At 43.8% G+C, this 15591-nt stretch overlaps 1 protein-coding gene across 1 annotated transcript in view; it reads right to left on the bottom strand.

The window, feature by feature from the left end:
• Positions 1-15591, bottom strand: part of LOC126252289 (uncharacterized) — a 485958-nt gene that overhangs the window by 398991 nt on the left and 71376 nt on the right. Inside the window, exons 3-4 of the mRNA XM_049953169.1 lie at positions 13936-14096; positions 1175-1387 (exon numbers count right to left, since the gene is read on the bottom strand). Of these exons, the coding sequence (XP_049809126.1) occupies positions 1175-1387; positions 13936-14096 (374 nt within the window). The remainder of the gene's footprint in view (positions 1-1174; positions 1388-13935; positions 14097-15591) is intronic.

The raw sequence follows: 15591 nt of genomic DNA, 5'->3' as shown, positions 1-15591 counted from the left end.
GTTGTACGATATATTTGTACAGGAAGGAACAGTCCTGGAAGCGAAGGGACCTCGGCCTAAGCCTGTTTGTTCGCCGGAGAATATAAAAGCGGTACGAGTTGCTGAACAGAGAAGTCCCGGGAAATCGCGCAGAAAGGCAGCAGTGGAACTGGGAATATCCAGACGTTCCGTTCAACGCATTCTTAAAAGTGACCTCCACATGTACCCATACAAGATGACCTGTGCACAGAAGCTCACTGAAGAACACAAGCAGCAGAGACTACTGTTTGCTCAGTGGGCGGAGGATAGGGAAGAAACTCTCAACAACGTTTGGTTTTCAGACGAGGCGCACTTTCATTTAGATGCTGTGGCTAACAAACAAAATGTACGCTTTTGGGCTACTGAAAACCGACAAGTGCTTCATGAACGACAACATTATGCTCCGAGGATTACAGCGTGGGCAGCAATTTCCAGTCACGGACTTATTGGACCCTTTTTCTTTGAAGAAACTGTGAACAGCGAGCGTTATTTGAGCATGCTTCGCAATAGCTTCATTCCACAGCTTCTTGCTACTGCCTTGCCCTTCAACACGCAGTAGTTCACGCAAGATGGAGCAAGGCCACATACTGCAAACACTGTGTTGGAGTTTTTACACGAGCATTTCGACATGCGGATCATTTCACTCAGGTTTCCACGTTGCTTCAATGACGGACAAAATTGGCCCCCCAATAGTCCAGACCTCAATCCATGTGACTTTTTTCTTTGGGGGTACCTAAAGGAAAAAATTTTCGCGAAACGTCCACGTGATTTAATGGAGAGGACTTATTCTTCAAGCTTGCAGTGAAATTACGGAAGACATGTGCCGTAGGATAATCACTAACTTCAGTGTTCGTTTGAAGGAAGTTAGTAAACGAAAGGTGGACATATTGAGCAGGTGCTGAGTTAGAACAAATCTCCATGGACGGCTCTTCATTGTAGTATATGTTCCTTTCAGATTCTATTGACAATAAAGTTTATATTCAGAAACAAAATGGTAACACATTTCGTGCACCACCCTGTATTTGGCCCTGTCACTATCAATGGACCACAATGTATAGTCCTTATTACGGGCCTCTGTGCAACAAAAAGTTGGTTGCTGTACTTGCTAGTAACCCTTCAGAACTGCCAGTAGTTGTGTGGCAGAGCGGGTACTCACGCGGTCCTTGACGCCGGCGGCGGCGGGATGCGCGTCTAGCAACCATCGCAGCATGCGCTCGTCGTCGGCGAGCACGGCCTTGTGCGCCAGCCCCAGGCCCGCCGCGTCCTTGCTCTGCGCCAGCCGCCGGAAGCCGCCCGCCTCCTGCAGCTGCGACTGCAGCTCCTCCAGGTCCCCGCGCGACGCTGCGTCGTGCACCAGCTCGATCCGCGCCTGCAAGCTCACCTAGCTCGTACACTGAAGTTCCAAAGAAACTAGTATAGCCATGCGTGTTCAAATACAGAGGTATGTAAACAGGTAGGCTACTAAAATGTAGACTTTCACAACCGGAAATGTCATGTCCATTATAATTATCCGGGCTGTGATGACGTGGTCGGTTGATGAATTCTGTGTCAATTCCCAACGTTTCGTCCCAGTCTGCGGACATCTTCAAGGGGGTCTGTAGCTCGATGGAAGGTCCAACACACCCACTCGCTCGCTACTGACTGCCGCTAAATACCACGTCCGCGCGCTCCCGCACCGTAGCGTGACGTCACGTATTTTGAAAACGTCAGTGCAATTGGCCGCTGTTCGCTGCCGCCGATCGCCGCTGCCATTACCCAATGGTGGACGGGTGGTACACATCTTCTTCAACACCGGCATCCATATACCGTTTAATTTCACGCCCTCCTCCTTCCGGTTGAAATTATTTGGGTGTTTAGCGATTTCGATTGCCTCCGTACAGAGACTTTCGTAATACCCACTTGTGGCCGCTAGTACTTGCGTCTCCTCGAAACGAATATGGTGGTTCCCTGGCTGGAAAGCATGCTCCGCAACAGCTGATCGTTCCGTTTCTCCTCTTCTACAATTTCCCTTGTGCTCTTCCAAACGTTTACAAACCGTTCTTTTAGTGGTACCCACGTAAACATCACCACAGCTGCATGGGATCCTATACACTCCACCTTTTTCCAATGGTTTGCGAGCGTCCTTGGCAGGCTTAAGGTATTCCTGTATCTTCCTGGTGGGCTTGTAAATTACGGTAATATTCCGCTTCGTCAAGATCCTCCCTATTCTTTCCGTTACATTTTTAACAAACGGCAGGAAAACCTTAGATTTTGTAGTAGGCTGTACGTCACTATGGTTTCTGCGTGGCTGTCTCAACGCACGTTTTATTTCGGCAGACGAATATCCGTTCTTCATTACTGCATTTTGGAGATGTACCATCTAAGGTTTTCCTGCCGTTTGTTAAAAATGTAACGGAAAGAATAGGGAGGATCTTGACGAAGCGGAATATTACCGTAATTTACAAGCCCAACAGGAAGATACAGGAATACCTTAAGCTTGCCAAGGACGCTCGCAAACCATTGGAAAGAAGGTGGAGTGTATATCTGTGGAGATGTTTATGTGGGTACCACTAAAAGAACTGTTTCAAAACGTTTGAAAGAGCACAAGGGCAATTGTAGAAGAGGAGAAACGGAACGATCAGCTGTTGCGGAGCATGCTTTCCAGCCAGGGAACCACCATATTCGTTTCGAGGAGACGCAAGTACTAGCGGCCACAAGTGGATATTACGAAAGGCTCTGTACGGAGGCAATCGAAATCGCTAAACACCCAAATAATTTCAACCGAAAGGAGGAGGGCGTGAAATTAAACGGTATATGGATGCCGGTGTTGAAGAAGATGTGTACCACCCGTCCATCACTGCGTAATGGCAACGGCGATCGACGGCAGCGGACAGCGGCCGATTGCACTGACGTTTTCAAAACACGTGACGTGACGCCACGGCGTGGGAGCGCGCGGACACGGAATTTAACGGCAGTCAATAGCGAGCCAGTGGGTGTGTTGGACCTGCCATCTAGCTACAGATCCCCTTGAAGATGTCCTCCGCATACGGGGACGAAACGTTGGGAATTGACACAGAATTCATCAACCGACCACGGCATAACAGCCCGGATAATTATAATGGACAAACAGGTAGACTGATCGGCACTGCGGTCGGTAACGCCAATGTAAGACACCAAGTGCCTCGTGCAGTTGTTAGATCGGTTACCGCTCCTACAATAGCAGATTATCAAGATTTAAGTGAGTTTGAACGCGATCTTATAGTCGGCGCACTAGCAATGGGACACACCATCTCCGAGGCAGCGATGAAGTGGGGTTTTCCCGTACGACCATTTCACGAGTTTACCACGAATATCATGAATCCGGTAAAACATCAAATACTCCGACATCGCTGCGGCCGGAAAAAGATCCTGCAAAAACCGGCGACCATCTACGACTGAAGAGAAACGTTCATCGTGACAGAAGTGCAACCGTTCCTCAAACTGCCGCAGATTTCTATGCTGGGCTATCAGCAAAGTGTCAGCGTGCGAACCATTCAACGGAACATCATCGATATGGGCTTTCGGAGCCGAAGGCCCACTAGTGTACCCTTTATGACGCCACAACACAAAACTTTACGCCTCTCCTGGGCCCGTCAACACCAATATTGGACTGTCGATGACTGGAAATATGTTGCCTGATCGGAACCGCCAGTGTGGCCGAGCGGTTCTAGGCGCTTCAGTCTGGAACCGCGCGACCGCTACGGTCGCAGGTTCGGATCCTACCTAGGGCATGGATGTGTGTGATGTTCTTAGGTTACTTATGTTTAACTAGTTCTAAGTTCTAGGGGACTGATGACCTCAGATGTTAAGTCTCATAGTGCTCAGAGCCATTTGTCTGGTCGGACGAGTCTCGTTTCAAATTGTATCTTGCGGATGGACGTGTACGGGTTTGGAGACAACCTCATGAACCCGTGCATGTCAGCGGTGAACTGTTCAAGCTGGTGGAGGCTCTGTAATGGTGTGGGGCGAGTGCACTTGGAGTGATATGGGACCCCTGATACGTCTAGATACGACTCTGACATGTGACTCGTACGTAAGCATTCTGATCACCTGCATCCGTTCATGTCCATTGTGCATTCTGACGGACTTGTGCAATTCCACCAGGACAATGCGACACCCCACACGTCCAGAATTGCTACAGACTGGCTCTTCTGGGTATAAACAATTCCGCTGGCCATCAAACTTCCCAGACATGAACATTAGTGAGCATATCTAGGATGCGTTGTAACGTACTGTTCGGTAGAGGTATCCACCCCCTTCGTACTCTTATGGATTTATAGACAGCCCTGCCGGATTCATGGTCTCAATTCTCTCCAGCACTACTTCAGACATCAGTCTAGTCCATGCCACGTCGTGTTGAGACGCTTCAGCATGCTCGCGGGGGCCCTGCACTGTATTAGGCAGATGTACCAGTTTCTTTAGCTCTTCAATGTATCTCTCTGTCTCATAGACCAGATCGCGAGACCCACAGAGCACAGAACAACAAAATATCGTAAGTCGAATGCCCACATTACGACACGGAAACAGAGAACGACAGCAGCTCTCCAAGTGACGTGGTAGCGTACTTTGAGTACGAGAAATGTGGCGCGGTAATATTAGAACTAAATGATTGTATTTGTCGTTTATACTTTATGGTTCGGTCTGGAAGCCTGGTTGTAAAGTGCATTCATTTGTAAAACCGTGTGGCTGTTATCAAGTGGAAATTACGTTCCTGATCGCAGCCGTACCATTTCAAAGGAACCATCCCGACATTCGCCTGAAGCGATTTAGGGAAATCACGGAAAACCTAAATCAGTATCGTCGGACAGGGACGCATATTGCGTTCTTTGAATTGTGTTGTAAATATGTTACTCGTTTTCTGATAGCGTTCTTCTCACACCAGTTATACTGGCTGCTTCAGAAGTGATGGTAAGTATTCTGGGAAATGACAGGGATGATCAGTCAAAACAAAAAAAAGTGAAGTAAACATAGGCTCGCTTATTTTCCTTGAGTTGTGTTTCAAAGCAGTGAAGATGAACAAGTGCTCATTGCTCTTAGGTTATTCGTTATAGAACACATGTTTACTGGACATTTTTTTCTAGTTTTAGTTCACACTACCACATGCCAAAATACAAAAAGCAAAGGGCTTGCAGTAGAACAGCCCATATTTACTTGATTTTTTGTTTTGAATGATAATTCCTGTTATATCCCTGAATATTGGCCATCAATTCTGAAACACCCGGTATTGGGTGGAGTAAAAGACTCCAAATTTATTTTTGTGTCATATAAAACAGAGGATGTTTTCGTTGCATGGTCTTCTGCGGACTGACGTGTAGCTCTTATTGCTTACGAATCTGAGTGTGAACTATGAAACGAAAAAGCAAATGAAAGACCAAATGTGAGCCAACAAAATAACGAGATAATGAACTGATAAGTTTGAAGCGTTCTAGGTGGAGTGGCAGCGAACCAAGAGCGTGTTACCAGAAGTCCGTACATCGACCAACTTTCCAGATATATTGAGCTTTCACAATATCCTATTTACACTACTATCTCTGCAATATTAATGTTAAAAATCCAACATCTAAATCAAGTGACGGAGGGCAAAATGCCGCATTTCAGTTGTTATACGCTGGAGGGATTGGAGTCGTCAGTAGCAGTTTTACTTCTTTATACGCCAAATCGAGCATTCATTTTAAGAACTGAACTACTTGTTGTGTTACACATGAAGCAGTATAGCTGACATACTGTCTCCAAATTTCCCAATTATTTATTTGTCGTGTGAACACAGGAGAAAATACTAGACAACTAATTGCAAGAAAAATATAAATTTGGACACATACACGCAACCACAAGTTCGTAATGGATACAGAGTCCTAAGTCCACATTTCGAAATCCTGCCAGAAGCTACTGCAGAGAAATTGTAAAGTCCTTTCCTCTTCCCTTGTCCCTCCGGTTGCTCTGAGTGAACATTCAAATGTTCTTCGCCGTATTAATATTGGCGGTTGTTTGATTTTGGGGAAGGGACGAAACGCCCATGTCATCGGTCACATCGGATTAGGAAAGGATGGGAAAGGAAGTCGGCCGTGCCTTTTCAAAGGAACCATCCCGACATTTGCCTGAAGCGATTTAGGCAAATCACGGAAAACCTAAATCAGAATGGTAGGACGCGGGTTTAAACCGACGTCCTCCCGAATACGAGTCTAGGGTGCCAACCGTTGCACCACCTCGCTTAGTATTAATATTGAGGGAAGACTTTTATCACCATGGCTGCAGCAGTGCCCCAGTCAGGACTGGTCCGATGCAGTATGCACCAGGGTCATCGGAGTAGATGAAAACCTGCTGGTCACTCCCAGGGAGTTTTAATCAACGTTGATACATCAAGGAAGTTTGCTCCCGCCTTTGATAGTTCCAGGTGTCTTACATGTTGAAATGACTCTCCTGCACACTGAGTGTCGTGGGCTACAGTGGTTTTCTAGACTTCAGTCGCTGAGTTCTATTAATGAAATTCTGAAGTATGTGGTATTTATGCGTTTTTTTTTTTTCATTTCTTGACCACGTGTTCAGCAATGACTGTGGTTTCTTGTGGAGGATGGCGGAATATTAATAACGAGGAGAACACAGCAAGTGCCATCACCCTGTTTCCCAGAAAACTCGCTCAGTGGAAGTGTGGTCAAAATAAGCGAACACGTGACTCGGCTTATCCAAAGATAATCGACCGTTTCTGAAAAAACGACAGTCAAAGTTTTCGAGATATATTCTAGGTCCTTTATGTGTCTTTTACCATACTTCACGGTCGGACGAAATGATGACACAATGGTTAGCATCGCGGCTTATTAATTTTGCGCCTCGTGTTAGAAACCCGATTATTTCTTTTATTTTTGTTTTTCCTTTATGTACGCATGTCTGTAGAAGATTATTACACGATTATTTCCAGTGTATAGTGATATAACGTTGCCCTTACTCGTGTACTAATTGTATATCAGATGAATGAATTTTAAGAAATGAGAAAATTATTTGAAATTGATTTCGGTTAAATTCCAGTAGTGTATCTTGGTTCATAATCAACTGCAGGTGCCAGTTTTCGAAAAAGTGATCCCTTATGCATAGTTTGCCGCGAAGTTGTTGCCAACGCGCGAAGTCTTCACCATCGTTAACAGTGTTTTTTTATTTATTTATTTATTTATTTTTTCCTCGGGTAAGATTCAGGCGAAGAAATCTCACTGTGACAAACGCGTCTCCGTGCGATGCTCGTGGTATTCGGAATGTCTGCGTTCCAAAAGTTTCTACGATCGGTATCATCCAAGGAAGTGCAGAAAATGTTCCTGAAGAATAAACATAAGAATAAAATATAAGAATTCATATAAAATTGATATAAGAATTAAATAGCAGAATATGAGAATTTAAAAAGATTGTAAGCCCTCAATATAGAAAACACACATATACAATATAATAAATGTGTGACACGCATAGTAAAATCCAGTTGTAATTTTACATTTAATATTACGCCCTTGTGTTCTCAAATTGATAAGAATCATTTGTGTAGGAAACCTTCTAAAGACATGGACAGAGAAATGAAAACAATAAAAATAACACGCCTTGGACGTTCATTTTATAGATATGACATAGTGTATGCCCCTCATCTGTGTACAACTAAGTATCTTATACTTTGACACGACACATAGGTCATCCTCCTCCTTTTTACTTGTTTGTGAGGTATTTCTTCCTTCCATTTATCACCTTCTACAGTTATTTTGTCTTACAGTAGGTTATTTTATGGTTGTGCAGATAATGTATGTCCGACTGTCCAATAAAAATCATGAATAGTTATTTAAAGAAGATATAATAGATAGTAAAATTGTACAATGTACTGAGTGGAAATTAGTTTATTTATCTATTTATTTACACGTCAAGTTCCGTAGGACCAAATTGAGGAGCAAACATCCAAGGTCATGGAACGTGTCACTACATGGAATTACAACGTAAAAGTAATAACAGATAAAAATAAAATGTTTATGAAACCGAAAAAAGTCAGTCCATAAGTTTAAGTAAACGCAGTCAACAATGGAACAAGAATCAGCTTCGTTTTTCAAGGAGCTCATCGACAGAATAGAAGGAGTGACTCATGGGGAAACTCTTCAATTTAGATTTGAAAGCGCGTGGATTACTGCTAATACTTTTGAGTTCGAGTGGTAGCTTATTAAGAATGGATGCAGCATTATACTGTACACCTTTCTGCACAAAAGTTAAGGAGGTCCGATCCAAATGCAGGTTTGATTTCTGCCGAGTATTAACTGAGTGAAAGCTGCTTATTCTTGGGAATACGCTAATATTGTTAACAAGAAATGACAGTATATATATATTGAAAGGCCAATGTCAAAATACGCAGACTCGTGAACAGGGGTCGACAAGAGGTTCGTGAACCTACACCACCAACTGCCCGAACCGCCCGTTTCTGAGTTAAAAATATCCTTTTAGAATGGGAAGAGTTTCGCCAAAATATAATAGCATACGATATAAGCGAATTAAAATAAGTAAAGTAGACTAATTTTCGTGTCGAACGATCACTCACCTCAAATACCGTTCGAATAGTAAAAATGGCAGTATTAAGTCTTTGAACAAGATCCTGAACGTGGGCTTTCCACGACAGTTTACTATCTATCTGAACACCTAGAAATTTGAGCTGCTCAGTTTCACTAATCATATGCCCATTCTGTGAAATTAAAACGTCAGGTTTTGTGTGTTGGAAACTAAAAACTTAGTCTTACTGTGATACAGCGTTAGTTTATTTTCTAGAAGTCATGAACTTAGGTCATGAACTGCACTATTTGAAACCAAGGCAATGTTGCACACAGCATCCGTTACTACCAAGCTAGTGTCATCAGCAAACATAAATGTTTTAGAGTTACCTGTAATACTAGAGGGCATATCATTTATATAAAAAGGAGGAGGAGTGGCCACAACACTGATCCCTGGGGTACACTCCACTTGACCGTACCCCACTCAGACCCCACATTACAGCCATTCTCAAAACTGTGAGCAATGTTCTTTTGCTGTCTGTTGCTAAAGTAAGAGGGAACCAATTGTGAGCTACTCCCCGTATTCCGTAATGGTCCAACTTCTGGAGCAATATTTTGTGATCAGCACAATCAAACGCCTGAGTTAAATCAAAAAATATGCCAAATCCCTTGTTTAACCTATGCAATACCTCACGGAGAAAAAAGATAAAGTAGCACTTTCAGTTGTTAAACGACTTCTAAAGCCAAACTGTACATTTAATAGCAAATCGTGTGATATAGAATGATCAATTATCCTTATATACACAGCCTTTACAATAGCTTTAGCAAACACTGATGGCATAGAAATAGGTCTAAAATTATCTACATTATCCCTTTCCCCATTTTATAGAGAGGCTTTACCACTGAGTATAATTGTTCAGGAAATTGACCATTCCTAAAGGAAAAATTAGAAATAGGCTAAATACAGGGCTAACATGTGCAAAACAGTACTTTAATATACTGCTAGGCACTCGTTCATATCATGAGAGTCCCTTAGTCTTCAGTGATTTAATTATTGGCTCAATCTCCCTCTTATCTTTATCACTGAGGAGTATTTCAGACATCAATCTCGGAAAGGCATTTGCCAAGAAAGTCGTATGAGTCCCTGCAGAAAACAAATTTTTATTTATTTTACCAGCATTGCTCAGAAAAGATTGTTAAATACTCTACACATGTCTGATTTATCAGTAACACAAATATTTTTACTGCGAACTGACTTTATATCGTCGACCTTGTGCTGTTGACCAGACACTTCCTTTACAACTGACCATATGGTTTTAATTTTATCCCGTGAATTAGCTACTCTATTTGCATACCACATATTCTCTGTCTTCCTAATAACATTTTAAGCGCCTTACAATACTGTTTGTAATGGGCTACTGTAGCTTGATTGTGACTACCTCTAACATTTTGATATAATTCCCACTTCGTTCTACAAGATATCCTTATCCCACTAGTCAGCCACCCAGGCTGCCTATTGCTGCTAGTACCCCGTTTAGAACGTTCTAATGGAAAGCAACTCTCAAAGAGCATGAGAAATGTGTTCATTATATTTGCCATCCATGTTATCAGCACTATAAACATCCTGCCACTCTTGTTCCTTGACAAGGTTTTGAAAACTCTCTGTTGCTGTTGGATACTTTTCCACATAGTTTGTGATTAAATGTGACATTTGTTTGAGTATTAAAGCCTTTTAGTGTTAAAATTTATGCATCATGGTCTGAAAGACCATTCACCCTTTTACTAACAGAGTGCCCATCCAGTAATGAAGAATGAATAAAAATATTGTCTATGGCTGTGCTACTGTTCCCCTGCAGCCTCGTTGGAAAAAACACAGACTGCACCAGATCATCTGAATTTATGAGATTTACCAACTTCCTTTTCCTTGCACCATCATATACAAAATTTATATTGAAGTCACCACCTATAACTAATTTCTGGCACTTCCTACAAAGTGAATCAAGCACCCTTTCCAGCTTGAGCAGAAATGCTTTGAAGTCAGATTTAGGGGACCTATAAACAACAACAATTAGAAGTTTAGTTTCACTAAATTCAACTGCCCCAGCACAATATTCAAATATCTATTCAGTGCAGTGTCGTGATACGTCTATGGACTCAAATGGAATACTGTTTTTTACATACATAGCCACTCCCCCACCCCGCAAGGAACTCCTTGAAAAACAGCCAGGTAATCTGCATCCTGGTAAAGGATGCCTCTGAATTGTCAAATTATTTAAGTGGTGGTCTGATATACCAAAAATTTCAGAGTCAACATCTATAAACAGTTCACTAACTTTATCCCTAATACCTCTAATATTTCGATGAAATATGCCAACTCCTTCTCTACTTCGAAACATTACATCCTCAGGTGAGCACTTAGGTAAAGGGACTTCCTTTAAGCAGTTATACCTATCAGCTAACTTCAGTCTAAAAAAGATGCAGCTCTAACACCAACTACTACAGAATTTTTCCATGAGTGATCCCACCACCACCCACTACATTGTCACCTATAAGCTCTGTCAGCCTCCCCTTCCCATACCTATTGAGGTGCAGGCCATGCCTAGTGAATCCTGACTACTGATAGACCAAACTGGCACCACTGAGGTGTGACCCATGCCCTCAGCCATCAGCGCCCTCCCCAGCCTCATGTTAATGAGCCTAACAGCCGCATTAAGGTGAGGCCGATCATGACGCTGAAACAGTTGCACGATATGCACATTACCAACACCAGTTTGAGTAGCTATCTTTACCAGGTCATCACCTACATCATATTCCCCATCCCTATCAAGACCGTTCCCTGCTCCACCCACTATAACTACCTGATCCTCCCTCGTAAAATTCCTACATAACTCCCCTATGCTGTCAGTCACCTGAGTCAACACTGCCTTAGGCTTCACAATGCTGGTGAACTGGTACTCACTCCCCAACACTTCCTGCAACTGTTGGCCCATACCTCTACCATGCGAACTACCTAGCAGCAGAACCTTCTTCTTTCTGTTAGACTCTACAACTGATCTAGAACTCCTAACTGCAGAGGACTGCTATATGTTCCCTGCATCTACAGCTACACGAGTCTCCTCTCCACTCAACTCTGACAGTTGGTCAAATCTATTGCATACACACAAAGTATAACTGTCTGAATACCTTCTCTTCCTATCTGCCTTCTTGCCAACTGCCAGCTCCCATTCCCCACCACCCTTCACCCTCCTCAACCTATCTAGTTCCTCGTGATGGAATATTTTAGATATATGACAATGGATGTGTCGGTTCGTTCTATAAAATGTTCGGTGTAAATTCACTTGTAGAGTCTTGCCATTGTTTCTCATTCTGTTTTAATCTGTTTCCATGTAACTTGATTGATAAGTTGATAATGCTATCGTTACTGTTTTATGCACACAGGCCTGAAGAAGACACATTGAAGAGTTGAAACTGGTTGCAACAAAATAAAATAAAATCGAAAGGACGGCTGTAGGGGTTTTATTTTGAAATTTTTATGGATGACAATGCGCCATGTCACCAGGCAACAGTTATTCACACTGTGAAGAACATTCTGGACAATTCAGTCTCTTCGCTTGGCCACCCAGATTTATGGGACATAATATTTCGTGCACATAATCCTGCACCGGCAATACTCTCGCTACTATGGACGGCTATCGAGGCAGTATGGCTCAATATTTTTGCAGGGGGCTTCCATGCCATGTCGATTTTCTGCATTATGGCGGGCACAATGTGGTCCGAATGGTTCAAAAGGCACGAAGCAATATGGGACTTAACATCTGATGTCATCAGTCCCCTGGACTAACTAACCTAAGGACATCAAACACATCCATGCCCGAGGCAGGATTCGAACCTGCGACCGCAGCAGCAGCGCGGTTCCGGACTGAAGCGGCTAGAACCGCTCGGTCACAACGGCCGACAATGTGGTCCGAAACGATGTGAGGAAGTATCCCATGTCTTTTATCACCTCAGTGTAATACAGAGATATTTTCCTTATATCGCCTGCTTACGCGTCACCTTCACAGCGTCTGGGGGTGCCAACCTCGACGATAGACGGTGTTGCTTTCGCAGCAGAGTGTCAGCAGAGTACGACTTTGCTACGCCAGGTCACGAACCCTCGCAGCGCCACGCGGACATCCGTCTAAGTCAAATACTCACGCCATCGCCCGACGGTGGGAAGTCAGTTACGCCCTACGCCTCAAGTCGCCAGTAGCAGCAGTTCCGTCCCTCCGTACCAGCATCTCAGTCTCAGCGGTATAAGTTGGCAGTACTAGCAGTTTCGTCTCAGCGTTCCACGCCGGCAGACACGGCTCAGTTCGTCGTAGTCTTCACCAGTGGTACGTCAGCCGTCATACGCAGGCAGCACCGGCTCAAGTAACATACCACGTCTTCACGCCGCTACCTGCTACGACTCTGGAGTTCGTCGTGTAACCACATCACGTCACAGGAGAGACATTTCTGTTGTATGTAGTTGTGCGGATGCTCATCCGAGAACATTATAACTGAGTTTTGTAAATAAGCCGTTATTCTATCAAAGTGTCTTCGATCACTCCTCAGTACGAGGATACATCACACAGAGCCAGAAGTCTGTGGGGTGCAACAGACGAATCTCTAGATTTTTTTAGCATGCATGTGGAAAACCACACGTTTTTTATTGTTCAGGATCAACTGACACTTTTTGCCGTATACAGACAAAGTAAGTTCCGCCACAGACGGCCAATCGAGAGCGACCAACCGCCATGCCATACTCTGCCAATGACGTCATCGGATGCGATATAGAGGAGAATGTATTCAGCATATCACTCTCCCCGTCGTTGTCGGGTTCCTTAACCTTGGAATATCTATTAATCGGTGGAGTAGACCCTCAATTGGCCTCACGAGGTAAGTGCACCTCTTACTGTCCCACCAAGGAAAAATCCTTGGCAGTACTGACAATCGAACCCGGAACCTCTGAATGGCACTCAGGTACGCCGACCTCGCAACTGCGGAGGTGGACTGAACTGAACCGATGTCTAAATCATTTCTAATTCTTTTCTGTCTTCTGATGGTTTTATTAGAGGCTAAAAGACACTATCATTAACAAACAAGACGGCTGATCAGATTGTCTTCTAAATCCTTTATGCAGACAGGACAGGAACCAGGCACACTACTGAAACGATACTGCATAGGCACGTGATTTGCTTAGAAGCCGCTTTTGAGGAACAGTGCTCAAAGCGTTCAGGAAATCTAGAAATGTGGCGTAATCGGAATTACTTAGTTGTTAGTTAAAAATCACAGTTCAGCTTTCTTCGTTCACTATCTTTCAGAGAAAACGCACGTGTGTGTGTGTCTGTGTGTGTGTGCTCGTGCGCGAGCGTGTGTGGCTCACCATGTAGTCCGGCACGGTCTTGAGAAAGGCGCGCACCCTGGGCTCCGGGCTGTACTCCCCCACCAGACGGTGGCCGTGGCCCTCCAGCACCACCTGTTCCAGCCGTTCCAGGTCGCCACCGCGCAGCCACTGCCGAATCGTGCTCGGGTTCATCTGCACCACTGCAACACACCACTTCGAATCACCAAACCGCCTGCTTTCCCTTCGTCATTCCTCTGCACAGTAGGCTTTTTGGATTGCTTGATAAGACCAGGTATACCCCCGTGATTCGACAGTATCTTTAATACAGGATGTCCAAAAGCAACGATTCATTTTCATGACAACATTAATGTAAACAATTCACCTCTCACAAGTGTTCCGGATACTCTCTGTAAAAAAAACAGAAAAGCCATTGTTTCCTGGAAACTTCGTGATTTACCACAAAGTTATAGGAGGTGCATGAGCTGCACCGTCGATGCATTAATTAATAATTAATGAGGAACTTCATGGGCACCGTCAACATCTGACGACACAGCCCTGATTAATGTGGAACTTCATGGACGCCATCAACATCTGACGACGCAGCCCTGACAATTGACGAGACCACTGACACGAGCCCACGAGCTTCCTATCAAACTGAGTCGTGAGTTGAACATTCCATGATCCGTTGTCTGTCGTTCTCTCCGTTTTACGCCGAAGAAGACGACGTATAGCATCCAGGTACGTACCTGGTGGAGGAAGATCATGCCCCCCGTATGGAAGTGTGTACTGATCTTTTGGATCTTGTGTTCAGGGCTGAGGTGGAAAAAGTGTCTATTTGTGTTGACATGCAGGTTGCCACGTTGTACTTTAATGACTTCTACTGTCTTATATGTGCCCTTGTCGTATATCTATATCTTTTCTATATTAAATATATTTTTCATGAAAGTGAATCGTTACTCTTGGGAAATCCTGTACAGTGCAGTAATTCTGAGCTTATATCATTTACGAGAAATATAACTAGAAGCGATGCAAGAAATTATAAAATTTTCTCTCTGTACCAAAACGTTTCCCCAAAATATTGTGAAGTAATCGGTGTTGAACAGAGGCTGCACATTTGATAATGTCCTTTAATTATTATCATTGATAGCCAGTTTCAAAAGCTTATTTTCAAGCAAATATGTACCTGTGATCGTATACATGTTATCAGGTTGTCCATCCGGACTCACAAGTGTAAAGAATATTTGAAGATCACCGGATATATTACTAGTAACCCCCTTACAAATGTACACTGATCTCTTTGGATCGACGTAGATGGTGTAAGATCTGCTAGTAGTCGGTCACGTGACACTCCACCGCTAACGTAAGTTATGGTAACGACGTTCTGTTACGCCATTCGGTTATGAGAACCAGCGAAGTAAGGTGGATCGACACGAGGACCTTAGATCCTGGCAGAAATGAGGAATCTGTTAAGGTTGTCCATGGACACATGAAAAATGAAACTGCCAGATTCATTGGCGTATCAACGCGGATTCTGCAACATGCCTACAGTGAGTGGTGTGCCACCTACAGACACGTAGTACAGCTTAAGAATAGTGTTGGTAAAAATATCCTACGTCTACATCTGTATTCCGCAAAACGCCTTACGTAGCGGATGGCGCTTTTCGTACCATTGTCGTTTTCCGCCTTTACTGTTTC

This window comes from Schistocerca nitens, chromosome 4, assembly GCF_023898315.1.
Source record: "Schistocerca nitens isolate TAMUIC-IGC-003100 chromosome 4, iqSchNite1.1, whole genome shotgun sequence".
NCBI classification, from domain to species: Eukaryota; Metazoa; Arthropoda; class Insecta; order Orthoptera; family Acrididae; genus Schistocerca; species Schistocerca nitens.
The sequence above is the reverse complement of the archived record's forward strand: the minus strand, read 5'-3'. Positions and strand labels throughout refer to the sequence as shown.